We start from the raw sequence: 16,036 nt of genomic DNA, 5'->3' as shown, positions 1-16,036 counted from the left end.
GTAGTCATAGAGAGGTCAGAGCACCCATGCTGACCCCTGACCACTGCTGGCTATGATAGAAAGGTGTCAGGACGCACAGGACATGGCAGCTCGCTGTGTATGGGGGGTGTAGTCACAGAGGGGTCAAAACACCCATGCTGACCCCTGACCACTGCTGGCTATGATAGAAAGGTGTCAGGACAGAGGACATGGCAGCTCCCTGTGTATGGGGGGTGTAGTCACAGAGGGGTCAGAGCGCCCATGCTGACCCCTGACCACTGCTCGCTATGATAGAAAGGTGTCAGGACACACAGGACATGGTAGCTCGCTGTGTATAGGGGGTGTAGTCACAGAGGGGTCAGAGCGCCCATGCTGACCCCTGACCACTGCTGGCTATGATAGAAAGGTGTCAGGACACACAGGACATGGCAGCTCGCTGTGTATGGGGGTGTAGTCACAGAGCAGTTAGAGCGCCCATGCTGACCCCTGACCACTGCTGGCTATGATAGAAAGGTGTCAGAACACACAAGAGATGGCAGCTCGCTGTGTATGGGGGTGTAGTCACACGGGGGTCAGAGCGCCCATGCTGACCCCTGACCACTGCTGGCAATGATAGAAAGGTGTCAGGACACAGGACATGGCAGCTCGCTGTGTATGGGGGGTGTAGTCACAGAGGGGTCAGAGCACCCCTGCTGATCCCTGACCACTGCTGGCTATGATAGAAAGGTGTCAGCACACACAGGACATGGCAGCTCGCTGTGTATGGGGGGTGTTGCCACAGAGGGGTCAGAGTGCCCATGCTGACCACTGCTGGCTATGATAGAAAGGTGTCAGGACAGACAGGACATGGCAGCTCGCTGTGAATGAGGGGTGTAGTCACAGAGGAGACAGAGCGCCCATGCTGACCCCTGACCACTGCTGGCTATGATAGAAAGGTGTCAGGACACACAGGACATGGCAGATCGCTGTGTATGGGGGCTGTAGTCACAGAGGGGTCAGAGCACCCATGCTGACCCCTGACCCCTGCTGGCTATGATAGAAAGGTATCAGGACATGGCAGCTCGCTTTGTATGGGGGTGTAGTCACAGAGGGGTCAGAGCACCCATGCTGACCCCTGACCACTGCTGGCTATGATAGAAAGGTGTCAGGACACACAGGACATGGCAGCTCGCTGTGTATGGGGGTGTAGTCACAGAGCAGTTAGAGCGCCCATGCTGACCCCTGACCACTGCTGGCTATGATAGAAAGGTGTCAGAACACACAAGAGATGGCAGCTCGCTGTGTATGGGGGTGTAGTCACACGGGGGTCAGAGCGCCCATGCTGACCCCTGACCACTGCTGGCAATGATAGAAAGGTGTCAGGACACAGGACATGGCAGCTCGCTGTGTATGGGGGGTGTAGTCACAGAGGGGTCAGAGCACCCCTGCTGATCCCTGACCACTGCTGGCTATGATAGAAAGGTGTCAGCACACACAGGACATGGCAGCTCGCTGTGTATGGGGGGTGTTGCCACAGAGGGGTCAGAGTGCCCATGCTGACCACTGCTGGCTATGATAGAAAGGTGTCAGGACAGACAGGACATGGCAGCTCGCTGTGAATGAGGGGTGTAGTCACAGAGGAGACAGAGCGCCCATGCTGACCCCTGACCACTGCTGGCTATGATAGAAAGGTGTCAGGACACACAGGACATGGCAGATCGCTGTGTATGGGGGCTGTAGTCACAGAGGGGTCAGAGCACCCATGCTGACCCCTGACCCCTGCTGGCTATGATAGAAAGGTATCAGGACATGGCAGCTCGCTTTGTATGGGGGTGTAGTCACAGAGGGGTCAGAGCACCCATGCTGACCCCTGACCACTGCTGGCTATGATAGAAAGGTGTCAGGACGCATAGGACATGGCAGCTCGCTGTGTATGGGGGGTGTAGTCACAGAGGGGTCAGAGCGCCCATGCTGACCCCTGCTGGCTATGATAGAAAGGTGTCAGGAAACACAGGACATGGCAGCTCGCTGTGTATGGGGGTGTAGTCACAGAGGGGTCAGAGCTCCATGCTGACCCCTGACTGCTGCTGGCTATGATAGAAAGGTGTCAGGACACACTGGACATGGCAGCTCGCTGTGTATGGGGGGTGTAGTCACAGAGAGGTCAGAGCACCCATGCTGACCCCTGACCACTGCTGGCTATGATAGAAAGGTGTCAGGACACACAGGACATGGCAGCTCGCTGTGTATGGGGGGTGTAGTCACAGAGAGGTCAGAGCACCCATGCTGACCCCTGACCCCTGCTGGCTATGATAGAAAGGTGTCAGGACACACAGGACACGGCAGCTCACTGTGTATGGGGGGTGTAGTCACAGAGGGGTCAGAGCGCCCATGCTGACACCTGACCACTGCTGGATATGATAGAAAGGTGTCAGGACACACAGGACATGGCAGCTCGCTTTGTATGGGGGTGTAGTCACAGAGGGGTCAGAGCACCCATGCTGACCCCTGACCACTGCTGGCTATGATAGAAAGGTGTCAGGACGCATAGGACATGGCAGCTCGCTGTGTATGGGGGGTGTAGTCACAGAGGGGTCAGAGCGCCCATGCTGACCCCTGCTGGCTATGATAGAAAGGTGTCAGGAAACACAGGACATGGCAGCTCGCTGTGTATGGGGGTGTAGTCACAGAGGGGTCAGAGCTCCATGCTGACCCCTGACCGCTGCTGGCTATGATAGAAAGGTGTCAGGACACACTGGACATGGCAGCTCGCTGTGTATGGGGGGTGTAGTCACAGAGAGGTCAGAGCACCCATGCTGACCCCTGACCACTGCTGGCTATGATAGAAAGGTGTCAGGACACACAGGACATGGCAGCTCGCTGTGTATGGGGGGTGTAGTCACAGAGAGGTCAGAGCACCCATGCTGACCCCTGACCCCTGCTGGCTATGATAGAAAGGTGTCAGGACACACAGGACACGGCAGCTCACTGTGTATGGGGGGTGTAGTCACAGAGGGGTCAGAGCGCCCATGCTGACACCTGACCACTGCTGGATATGATAGAAAGGTGTCAGGACACAGGACATGGCAGCTCGCTGTGTATGGGGGGTGTAGTCACAGAGCAGTCAGAGTGCCTATGCTGACCTCTGACAGCCAACAGACAAACCTTGCCCCCCCCCAGTAGCTGCCGGATTGATCAGGAGGTTCTGGCCTTCAGTAGTAGAATAGGCACAATTCCTAGCTCTGCCTGAGGAATTGTGACTAAATCTCGGCTTGCACACCAGTATTCAGGGGTTCCAGCAGTGATCAATACCCCAAATGGCTTCTATAGTTTAGGATTAGGTTGCTAAGTGTATTTTGGAAAACATGGGGTGAAAATTTCCACTCAAAACATAGACTATGACATTCCCACAGGAGATGTGACATACATACATACATACATAAAGTACACACACACATACATACAGTGCACACATACGTACAGTACATATGTGCATACATTTATACAGTACACACATACATACATACACACATACAGTACCCATGCACATAAATACATACAGAACACACATACATACATACACACATACATACATACATACACACATACAGTACCCATGCACATAAATACATACAGAACACACATACATACAATATACACATACATACATACATAAATACATACAGTACACACATACATAAATACATACAGTACATACGCACATACATACATATATACACTAAGCTTTATATATTAGATTATAATTAGGGGAGATTTCAGGTTTAACCATTATCTTCTGAAACATATTTTGTATGAGAAAATTTTAAATCTTCATTCTAATTCTATCAGAAAATTTGTGGACCCAGCAAGTTCCAGGAAAGTTGTTGACACTGAACATAATTCCTGAGTTTACCCCCACAGTGACCCAGTTATATCATATTTTGTATTATCGTATATTAAAGGTATATTACTTGTTGTATCTCTTTTGTGTCTCTATCTACAAAATCAGTAGGAGTCTCAGTGATAGAGCCCCCATGGATCACAAGAAAGGGGGTTCTGTTGTACCCCAAAAGAATGGAGCGGCCTATCACTCGAATTGTGTCGCTTTATTCTCTATGGCGCTGGGGGAGACGACCGACGGCTGATCTGTCAGTTCTATAGACGGTGGGTGGAGCAACAGCACACATGTTCTTTTGGGGTACTACAGAACCCCATATCAAAACTTTAAGTCCACCCTAAAACCTCCATATATTCTAATAGGGCTCATTGACCTAATGGGGCAACTCGTCTGAGTAAGAGAATTTCTTTCTTCCTGTTTATTTAGGCTTTTATTGGCGTCTTTTTATAAGAATAGCCATTGGTGGGAGGGTGACCAGGGGGCCTGTAGCATTGGGTTTTGTGAAATTGTATATGGAAATCCCAATGTAACTGGACACGATAGTGAAACAACAAGAAGCAAAATGGATCTAGATATCTAGAATAAAGCCCCTTATAGGGAACCATAACCCACCTTTATTAGGGGAAATGGATCTTCCAATTTTTCAATAAAAATTTACGTAAAATAAAACGAGGCAATTGGTACTCGAAGCTTTGCCTGCAGCCGTCATACATCACTGATCCACAAAACCCTTTTCGTCATTCATCCTCACACGACCATCGGGGGAACGTATGTACAGCCGCAACAAGCGCTCACCATTCCGAGCCGTACTATTTTCTATGGAGTCAGGCAGCAGCACTCACCCCCCCCCCTCCCCTCTTGTCCCGTGTACCAGTGTATGCCCGCTGTGCTATGGCACGGCAGGTACACGTTAGTGTAAATGTAGCCTTACAGCACACACATGGGGTATGTACAATGTTCAGAAAAGATCTTCAAGGAGTGAAGGCAACGTCCCGGGTGCCACAACTGCCTCATTTACATGAATCTTATAGGTCATTTTCATGAAAAATGGGCCGTCTAATAATGGAAGGTTGTGATTCACTTTCAGGGTCTCCTTAAGGTTGTAGCAGTGGTTACAGAGTGGTGAGATGATGATTGCAGACTCTCTTTATGGGAAAACAAGTTTCTTGAATATACTCAGGATAACAAAATTACACATTCTATAATTCATTGTTATTAACAAAACCGGTCCGTCCAACCTGTCTCTATCAGTCCTGGTGTATACAATTTCAGTTGCCCCTGGATCCAACCGTAAATCTTCTGACTTTAGGGTCGGGCAGGACAGATTTTTCTCGTGAATTGATTCCCCTGTCTCACACTGTCATGTCTCTGCATCGCCTCTCCCCCCTGCATTCCAAGACCAGCTCACACACAGACTCTCACATTTCCTGCAGGCAAACAACAGCGTGAGGAGAGTAAATCTACAAGCTACAGGCAGATTAGTTCTTTGTATCAGGGGAAGGAGGTACAGCAGAGCTGTGTGTGATATAGCTCAGTTAGCAGAGCTGACAGTGTTTGTTATGACTCAGTTGTAGCAGAGCTGGAGAGAGTCATTGAGGCAGATTTACTTACCCTGTCCAGTCGCGATCCCGCGGCGCATTGTCCAACGAGGATTCAGGTCTGCCGGGATTCACTAAGGTCATGCGCCCGATATCCGGCAGGTGTCGCTGCTGCGCCGAGGTCTGCCGGAGTTCACCTTCTTCTTCCTGGTGAATGTAAGAGCGTGATCTTGCAACACAAATCGTTTTTTTTAAATTCTGCAGTTTTTCTGAATTCGTCAGGTTGTCCGACGGCCGTGCCCCCCGAATTCTGTCGTGTAAAAGCCGGCGCCGATGTGTCACAATCCAATCACGTGTGCAAAATCTCGTGGCAATTTGACACAAAACGGAAATATTCAGGAAACCCGACAAAAGTGCGGCGTTCGGACCCTTAGTAAATGAGCCCCATTGTGTGTAATATGCATCTCATGGATCTCATCGGGGCAGATTTACTTACCCGGCCCATTCGCGATCCAGCGGCGCGTTCTCTGCACAGGATTCGGGTCCGGACGGGATTTATGAAGGTAGTTCCTCCGCCGTCCACCAGGTGGCGCTGCTGCGCTGAAGATCATCTGAACGCGCCGGAATGCACCGAGCTGGACCAGGTGAAGGTAAGCGCTTCCCAAGTGACACATTTTCGGTTGTTAAATGCGGCGGTTTTTCCGAATACGTCGGGTATTCGTTCAGCCACGCCCCCCGATTTCCGTTGCGCGCATGCCGGCGCCGATGCGCCACAATCCGATCGCGTGCGCCAAAATCCCGGGGCAATTCAGGTACAATCGGCGCAAATCGGAAATATTCAGGTAACACGTCAGGAAAACGCGAATCGGGCCCTTAGTAAATGACCCCCATCATCTCTAATCTGTCTGATCTCTTTCCATGTGTCAGATACCAGTGAATGTTCAGAAGCTAAATGAAAGTGTATATAAACCCTGTACCCTGATCATCTAAGCACATTGTCAGCACACAGCATCTCACAGCACCAAGGGATCATGAAGTGTCTGCTCAGAGAGTCGCTAAAAATTATCTTTATTGTGTAAAAATCACTAGAGGGTTAAAATTTGAGCACTTTCTTTCTTGGGCAAACCCCATTAAAGGACATCTACCACCAGGATCAAGGATTATAAACCAAGCGCACTTACGCACCTCTTACGCTATTGTAACATTCCAGATTTATGAATATATATTGAATTACTATTATATATGGAGAACAAGCTGGATATACACATTCTATGAGAAGCAGAGAGTTAAAGGGGTATTCCCACAAAAACAAGATTCCTAACCCCCTAAAAACCCGGCCCTTTTTTGTTTTTTCATTTTTAATTTTTTACTCCCCACATTCCAAAATCTATGACTTTTTTATTTTTCCATGTACAGTGCTGTGTGAGGGCTTGTTTTCTGCGTAACAAATTGCACTTTATAGTGATGCTATTGAATATTCCATGCCGTGTACTGGGAAAAATTTCCAAATGCAGTGAAATTGGTGGAAAAATGCATTTGCTCTTTTATCTTGGGGGCTTGGATTTTTACGGATTTCATTGTGCGCCCCAAATGACATGTCTTATTTATTTTTTGGGTCAGTGAGATCACGGGGATAACACATGTGTACGGGTTTTATAATGTGTTCATATATATTTTCTAATATTAAAACCTTCCGCACAAAAAAAATCTTCTGGCGCTCATAACTTTTCATACTTCGGTGCACGGAGCTGTGGGGGGTGTCAATTTTTGCGAGATGAACTGACGTTTTCAAAGCTTCTATTTTGAGGACTGCGGGGCCTTTTGATCAGTGAATAATATCCCAAATACTTTAAGAAAATGGGGCACATTTACCTACTGGATCCTGCGATCCCCGCTGTGCGTCGTCTACAAGAATGCACATTTACCACAATTCACTAAGATCCTGCGCCCGATATCCTGCATGTGTCGCTTCCCCGCTCAGGTCCCCGCAGTTCACCTTCTTCTTCCTGGTGCATGTAAGTGCATTGTCCGTGTATAATGTGCTGTGCGGGGAGTCACTAAGATCCTGTGCCCGATATCCTGCACTGTCCGTGTATAGTGCGATGTCCGGGAGTCACTAAGATCCTGTGCCCGATATCCTGCATGTGTCGCTTCCCCGCTCAGGTCCCTGGAGATCACCTTCTTCCTCCTGGTGCATGTAAATGCATTGTCCGTGTATAATGCGCTGTGCGGGGAGTCACTAAGATCCTGCGCCCGATATCCTACATGTGTCGCTTCCCCGCTCAGGTCCCTGGAGTTCACCTTCTTCTTCCTGGTGCATGTAAGTGCATTGTCCGTGTATAATGTGCTGTGCGGGAGTCACTAAGATCCTGCGCCCGATATCCTGCATGTGTCACTTCCCCACTCAGGTCCCCGGAGTTCACCTTCTTCTTCCTGGTGCATGTAGATGCATTGTCCGTGTATAATGCGTTGTGCGGGGAGTCACTAAGATCGTGCATCCGATATCCTGCATGTGTCACTTCCCCGCTCAGGTCCCCGGAGTTCACCTTCTTCTTCCTGGTGCATGTAAGTGCATTGTCCGTGTATAATGCGCTGTGCGGGGAGTCACTAAGATCCTGCGCCCGATATCCTGCATGTGTCACTTCCCTGCTCAGGTCTCCGGAGTTCACCTTCTTCTTCCTGGTGCATGTAAGTGCATTGTCCGTGTATAATGCGCTGTGCGGGGAGTCACTAAGATCCTGCGCCCGATATCCTGCATGTGTCACTTCCCTGCTCAGGTCTCCGGAGTTCACCTTCTTCTTCCTGGTGCATGTAAGTGCATTGTCCGTGTATAATGCGCTGTGCGGGGAGTCACTAAGATCGTGCGCCCGATATCCTGCATGTGTCGCTTCCCCGCTCAGGTCCCTGGAGTTCACCTTCTTCTTCCTGGTGCATGTAAGTGCATTGTCCGTGTATAATGCGCTGTGCGGGGAGTCACTAAGATCGTGCCCCCGATATCCTGCATGTGTCGCTTCCCCGCTCAGGTCCCCGGAGTTCACCTTCTTCTTCCTGGTGCATGTAAGTGCATTGTCCGTGTATAATGTGCTGTGTGGGGAGTCACTAAGATCGTGCATCCGATATCCTGCATGTGTCGCTTCCCCACTCAGGTCCCCGGAGTTGACCCTTCTTCTTCCCGGTGCATGTAAGTGCATTGTCCGTGTATAATGTGCTGTGCAGGGAGTCACTAAGATCCTGCGCCCGATATCCTGCATGTGTCGCTTCCCCGCTCAGGTCCCTGGAGTTCACCTTCTTCTTCCCGGTGCATGTAAGTGCATTGTTCGTGTATAATGCGCTGTTACTAAGATCGTGTGCCAGATATCCTGCATGTGTCGCTTCCCCGCTCAGGTCCCCGGAGTTCACCTTCTTCTTCCTGGTGCATGTAAATGCATTGTCCGTGTATAATGCGCTGTGCGGGGAGTCACTAAGATCCTGCACCCGATATCCTGCATGTGTCACTTCCCTGCTCAGGTCCCAGGAGTTCACCTTCTTCTTCCCGGTGCATGTAAGTGCATTGTCCGTGTATAATGCGCTGTGCGGGGAGTCACTAAGATCCTGCGCCCGATATCCTGCATGTGTCGCTTCCCCGCTCAGGTCCCTGGAGTTCACCTTCTTCTTCCTGGTGCATGTAAGTGCATTGTCCGTGTATAATGCGCTGTGCGGGGAGTCACTAAGATCGTGCACCCGATATCCGCATTTGTCGCTTCCCCCGCTCAGGTCCCCGGAGTTCACCTTCTTCCTGGTGCATGTAAGTGCATTGTCCGTGTATAATGCGCTGTGCGGGGAGTCACTAAGATCCTGCTCCCGATATCCTGCATGTGTCACTTCCCCGCTCAGGTCCCCGGAGTTCACCTTCTTCTTCCTGGTGCATGTAAGTGCATTGTCCGTGTATAATGCGCTGTGCGGGGAGTCACTAAGATCCTGCTCCCGATATCCTGCATGTGTCGCTTCCCCGCTCAGGTCCCTGGAGTTCACCTTCTTCTTCCTGGTGCATGTAAGTGCATTGTCCGTGTATAATGCGCTGTGCGGGGAGTCACTAAGATCCTGCTCCCGATATCCTGCATGTGTCGCTTCCCCGCTCAGGTCCCTGGAGTTCTCCTTCTTCTTCCTGGTGCATGTAAGTGCATTGTCCGTGTATAATGTGCTGTGCGGGGAGTCACTAAGATTGTGCGCCCGATATCCTGCATGTGTCGCTTCCCCCGCTCAAGTCCCCGGAGTTCACCTTCTTCTTCCTGGTGCATGTAAGTGCATTGTCCGTGTATAATGCGCTGTGCGGGGAGTCACTAAGATTGTGCGCCCGATATCCTGCATGTGTCGCTTCCCCGCTCAGGTCCCTGGAGTTCACCTTCTTCTTCCTGGTGCATGTAAGTGCATTGTCCGTGTATAATGTGCTGTGCAGGGAGTCACTAAGATCCTGCACCTGATATCCTGCATGTGTCGCTTCCCTGCTCAGGTCCCCGGAGTTCACCTTCTTCTTCCCTGTGCATGTAAGTGCTTGGGCTTGCGACACAATTTTAAAGCTAAATCCTGCGCTCAGTCCGAATCAGTCTGATCAGTCTGAAGCTGCAAAGTTCAGGCTAATGACCCCGGTGCCGATTGTGGGAGTAAAAGGCCTCTGGCAAATTTATAAGCGATTTAAATATTGGGTTTGGGACCTGGGCCCTGGATTTCTAAAATTGGGGTTTAGTTGGGGTTTAGCCGAACCGGAATTTTAACATGTCCGCTCTTCACTATCTATGATATATATGCCTTACAATGGCAGATGGTGATTAGTTATCTCCTTAAAGGACACTTCCACCAGAATGGGGATTCTTTTAACCCTCAGAAAAAATACATATTTTTTTTTACAAATTTTAGCAGTTATATTTTTATTTCAGCGATATTATTACATTACATGGTAGATATAATATGTGGGTTTTCTCTAGCAGTGATTACAGAGAGATAAATGGAAGAGCAGCGTTATCACAGTTTACTGCACTGCTGCACAGGAAGGGGCGTGTCTATAGGGCGGGCACCTGACATACAAATCTACACAGTTACACAGCAATACATCATCTGAACATGTATCAAGACATTCATAGACTTAGAAAGCTGAGTGACGAATCACATGACCCCTGCCACAGCCTCCGCAGGGCTCGTCCTACAACTTTCCTTGTTTTTAGAATGAAAACCTGTACAAAATAAAAGACGCCATTTTGAATTGGATTTTCAAACCCAAGTGGATTGTGACACCAATCGGACATTAGAATTAGTAATTAGCTCAGAGATACTTAATCACTTGTGGGAATAGGGTTGGGAAAGGAAAGAGATGAGTGAATTTGTAGACTCGTTACGGATCTTGTGATTTGCAGACAAATTTTATCTGAATATTTTCTGATTCCCTTCGGAAGAATTTTTTATATACGATAAAAACGCAAGTCTCTGGAGGGTTCAGCGAGGAGACACGGAGGAGGCTCACAAACTTACTGTTCAACCAGGTTGGTGCCCGTCCAATTCCAATTACCGGTTATGTGTTAGTTCAGGTGCAGACAGTGGGGCAGCACGGTGGCTCAGTGGTTAGCATTACAGCCTTGCAGCGCTGGGGTCTTGGGCTCTAGTCCCAGGGTCAACATCTGCAAAGAGTTTGTATGTTCTCTCCGTGTTTGCGTGGATTTCCTCCGGGCCCTCCAGTTTCCTCCCACACTCCAAAACATACTGGAAGATTGATTAGATTGTGAGCCCCATGGGGACAGGGACTGATTTGTCAAGCTCTGTGCAGCGCTGCGTAAACTGTGTGCACTATATTAATAAGGAATTATTATTACATGGAATAGTCACCTCACAACCACGTAACCAAAACTGAGTTAATCCGTTTTTTGCTGCATATGAAGAATGGGCTGTGATATAGAGAGGAGGCCAAGTTTATGAGCCCATAGGATCCACCACTTCTTCCAGTGGTCTCCCAGACGCCGGTGTCTTACAACCTCTGTCCATAGTATAAATTTACATGAAATCTTTTTAGGTTCCGCCTTATCCCTAGAGTCTCCTTCCTTCTTTGGTCACATGATGAAACATCGGGGCAGATTTACTTACCATTCGCGATCCAGCGGCTCGTTCTCTGCGGTGGATTCGGGTCCGGACGGGATTCACTAAGGTAGTTCCTCCGACGTCCACCAGGTGGCTCTGCTGCGCTGAAGTTCCTCGGAATGCACTGATCTTCACCAAGCCGGACCGAGTGAAGGTAAGCGCGTGTCCAGCGACCCTTTTTTTTTTTTAAATGCGAATCCGTCGGGTTTTCATTCCGCCACGCCCCCCCCCCCATTTCCGTCGCGTGCATGCTGGCGCCGATGCGTCACAATCCGATTGCGTGCGCCAAAAACCCGGGGCAATTCAGGGAAAATCGGCACAAATCGGAAATATTCGGTTAACACGTCGGGAAAACGCGAATCGGGCCCTTAGTAAATGACCCCCACCATGTTTGAGCGTTTGCAATTTTATTAGTGGCGAAAAGAAGTAGAGTAATATCAGACTAGTGATATGTCGTACTGCAGCGCTGACAAAGAGTGAAATAGTGTTTGTGTGGACGTCAGGAGTTATCTTAAAAGCCGAGCATATTACTTTACAAGAGGGATATCTTGATAGCTGATCTTGCCTACTAATCGGCAATAACTACAAATAAAATACCTCTATGTAAATTATCAGCGATTGACAGCACACGTCAGCCAATAACGATCTCCTAAACAGACACAAGTGTGTACACACATTAGGGGTCATTTACTAAGAGGCCGATTCGCGTTTTCCCGACGTGTTACCCGAATATTTCCGATTTGCGCCAATTATCCCTGAATTGCCCCGGGTTTTTGGCGCACGTGATCGGATTTTGGCGCATCGGCGCTGGCCTGCACGCGATGGAAATCGGGGGGCGTGGCCGACGAAAACCCGACAGATTCGGAAAAAAACGCCGCATTTAAAAAACCGAAAGTGTCGCGGAGCTTGCACTTACCTTCATCCAGGATAGGCCGGTGTAATCCAGTGCATTCCGATGCTCTTCAGCGCAGCAGCACCACCTGGTGGACAGCGGAAGAACTACCTTAATGAATCCCGGCCGGACCCGAATCCACCGCAGAGAACGCGCCGCTGGATCGGGAACGGACCGGGTAAGTAAATCTGCCACATTTACTCCCGAAATACCCGCACTCCCACCTCTCCATACAGTGTAAATCTAGTACCTACTTCCACCACATTACGGTTTTATCTAATTTACTTTGGTTTGCACATTTATTCTAACTAAATAGAAACACAGACAGTTCTGATTTTATCGATTTAATATAATAAAAGTTACTTTTTAATCTTGGTCCAAGGGCCTTTTGTTTCTTGCAGAAATGCACGTAATTTGAAAATACGGTGTTCAGCCAGCGCAGCAATCAGCGGTGCGCTGGCCCTTTAAATTTCCTGAAGATGCCACGCGCGCCTGGATGTATGGATGTATATGATTATAGGAATGGTTGAGATACTGGGGATCATTTACTAAGTGCCCGATTCGCGTTTTCCCGACGTGTTACCCGAATATTTCCGATTTGCGCCGATTTCCCCTGAATTGCCCCGGGATTTTGGCGCACGCGATCGGATTGTGGCGCATCGGCGCTGGCATGCGCGCGACGGAAATCGGGGGGCGTGGCCGGACGGAAACCCGACGTATTCGTTAAAACCGTCGCATTTAAAAATGGAAAATGTGTCGCTGGACTCGCGCTTACCTTCACTCAGCCGGCCTCGGTGTATTTCAGTGCGTTCGGATGCTCTTCAGCGCAGCAGCGCCACCTGGTGGACGGCGGAGGAATTGCCTTAGTGAGTCCCGGCCGGACCCGAATCCACCGCAGAGAAGGCGCCGCTGGATCGCGAATGGACCGGGTAAGTAAATATGCCCCACGGTGTTCATCCAGCGCAGCAATCAGCGGTGCGCTGGCCCTTTAAATTTCCTGAAGATGCCATGCGCGCCTGGATGTATATGATTGTAGGAATGGTTGAGATACTGGATGCAGAATATCTGTATGTACTTTAGAAAGTGTAATATGTCATGTACCACTCATGTAGGACACGGGGACCAGTCTAAGCATAGATCACCCTGTCGCTTGATGATTCCTGGCATAGGGGAAGTGCTTGCCGTTTTAGCATTAAGACTAAGAATTGTTGACTGCTTTATCCTTAACATAAAACGATGTAAGCCGATGCTCAACAGAACTGTGAGTTTTGCTGTTCTTCAAATCAGTCTTCTCCGCGTCTTCTTTGAAGGCCTTCTCTAACATAGCCTGGAAAGAGCCCCAGAACTTTTGTTTGAAATCCCGACCAATGAAAACGTACAGAAAGGGGTTAATACAACTATTAAAAAGCATCAGGGCTACAGAAATTTCAATTCCAATTTTAAAGAACTTGTTACTTGTTGATTGAAATAAACTAAAAAGAAAAAAGAAATGATATGGAAACCAACAAACGAAGAAAGCGATGACCACGGCTACAATGAGCTTCAAAGGTTTCGAGGATCTGATGATGCTTTTGTCTTTGATGTGCAACATAATGATTGTGTAACACGAGACAATGACAATAAATGGCATCAAGAAGAACAAAAAAAATCTTGTGAGTGGTATCCAGGTCTCACCAGCTCTGAGTATGCAAATGATCTTATCTTCTTCATTGATTGTAATTCTCAAGATGTAAGAAGGTAATGTTAGGGTCACAGAAATAACCCAAATGATTAGTAATACAATCAAAGCCAATCTTCTTGTCCGGTGTTTGCGACACCATACTGGGAATAAAACATTGACACAACGGTCTAGACTGATGACCATGAGCTGGAGGACACTGATGGCCATGTTCAGGAACAATAAAAACCAGATGAGCCTACACATAAAGTCTCCAAATGGCCAATGATAATCAAGGATAGTACTTGTAATAACAAAAGGCAAAAGCATTGCAAACGTGAAATCCGCCATGGCTAGGTTTAGGAACCAGACCACATTGACAGTCTTCTTCATGCGGACGAGGCAGAACCAGATGACCAGTGCATTTCCCGTGGCTCCCAGGAAACTCACTGCTGAGTAGATCACTATTTGGAATATTTGAATTGGGGTTTTTGCTGTGGTTATATTACTAAGGGTCTCATTGATCATCATTGTAGGTCCAGAGATATTATGAAATTCTGAAGGGAGAGACAAAATAATGATAATAATAATAATATTAATAATAATAATAATAATAATAATACATGCTATATGACATATTTGGAGATTAATAAAAGAACAATGATGCCATTTTCAACACCCAAACTAAAGTTAAGGAAGGGGAGTGGTTTGGAAAAGTTTTGGTCCCATAGTTTTTCCATAAAATTCAGTGGTAGCATTTTATGAGCCATAACTAACGGTTCATAGTTTATTTTTTAAGAATTGACAAGATGCAAAGTGAATGAATAAAGACAAATTAAACACAGGAAGGAGAGAAGACACAGTAAAGAGTGGAGACACAAGAAAAAAGGAGACAAAAAAAGAAGAGGAGACACAGGAAAGAGTGGAAACCCGAGAAGGAGTAAAGACACAAGAAGGAGAGGAGACACAAGAAGATGAGACACAGGAAGAGGAGGAGACACAGGAAGGAGAGGAGACACAGACATGGGAGGAGACACAGGAAGGAGAGGAGACACAGGAAGGAGAGGAGACACAAGAAGGAGAGGAGGCACAGGAAGGAGAGGAGACACAGGAAGGAGAGGAGACACAAGAAGGAGAGGAGACACAGGAAGGAGAGGAGACACAGACATGGGAGGAGACACAGGAAGGAGAGGAGACACAAGAAGGAGAGGAGACACAGGAAGGAGAGGAGACACAAGAAGGAGAGGAGACACAGGAAGGAGAGGAGACACAAGAAGGAGAGGAGACACAGGAAGGAGAGGAGACACAAGAAGGAGAGGAGACACAAGAAGGAGAGGAGACACAGGAAGGAGAGGAGACACAGACATGGGAGGAGACACAGGAAGGAGAGGAGACACAAGAAGGAGAGGAGACACAGGAAGGAGAGGAGACACAAGAAGGAGAGGAGACACAGGAAGGAGAGGAGACACAGACATGGGAGGAGACACAGGAAGGAGAGGAGACACAAGAAGGACAGGAGACACAGGAAGGAGAGGAGACACAGACATGGGAGGAGACACAGACATGGGAGGAGACACAGGAAGGAGAGGAGACACAAGAAGGAGAGGAGACACAAGAAGAAGAGGAGACACAGGAAGGAGAGGAGACACAAGAAGATGAGACACAGGAAGAGGAGGAGACACAAGAAGGAGAGGAGACACAGACATGGGAGGAGACACAGGAAGGAGAGGAGACACAAGAAGGAGAGGAGACACAGGAAGGAGAGGAGACACAGGAAGGAGAGGAGACACAAGAAGGAGAGGAGACACAGGAAGGAGAGGAGACACAAGAAGGAGAGGAGACACAGGAAGGAGAGGAGACACAAGAAGGAGAGGAGACACAGGAAGGAGAGGAGACACAGGAAGGAGAGGAGACACAGACATGGGAGGAGACACAGGAAGGAGAGGAGACACAAGAAGGAGAGGAGACACAGGAAGGAGAGGAGACACAGA

The 16,036-nt window shown here is 48.6% G+C and overlaps 1 protein-coding gene across 1 annotated transcript; it reads right to left on the bottom strand.

Annotated features, from left to right (window-relative positions):
* Positions 1 to 12,866: 12,866 nt before the first annotated feature.
* LOC140065341 (chemerin-like receptor 1) lies at positions 12,867 to 14,596 on the bottom strand. Its single transcript, XM_072112930.1, has one exon. It carries the CDS (start codon positions 14,574 to 14,576, stop codon positions 13,587 to 13,589), a length of 990 nt encoding a protein of 329 aa, XP_071969031.1. The 5' UTR covers positions 14,577 to 14,596; the 3' UTR covers positions 12,867 to 13,586.
* Positions 14,597 to 16,036: the final 1,440 nt, after the last annotated feature.

This window comes from Engystomops pustulosus, chromosome 6, assembly GCF_040894005.1.
Source record: "Engystomops pustulosus chromosome 6, aEngPut4.maternal, whole genome shotgun sequence".
Classification (NCBI taxonomy): domain Eukaryota; kingdom Metazoa; phylum Chordata; class Amphibia; order Anura; family Leptodactylidae; genus Engystomops; species Engystomops pustulosus.
Note: the sequence above shows the minus strand (reverse complement) of the source record. Positions and strands in the feature narration are given on the sequence as shown.

Coding starts and splice junctions, on each gene's coding strand:
- LOC140065341 (XM_072112930.1), bottom strand. CDS start 14,576: ATGATGATCAATGAGACCCTTAGTAATATAACCACAGCAAAAACCCCA.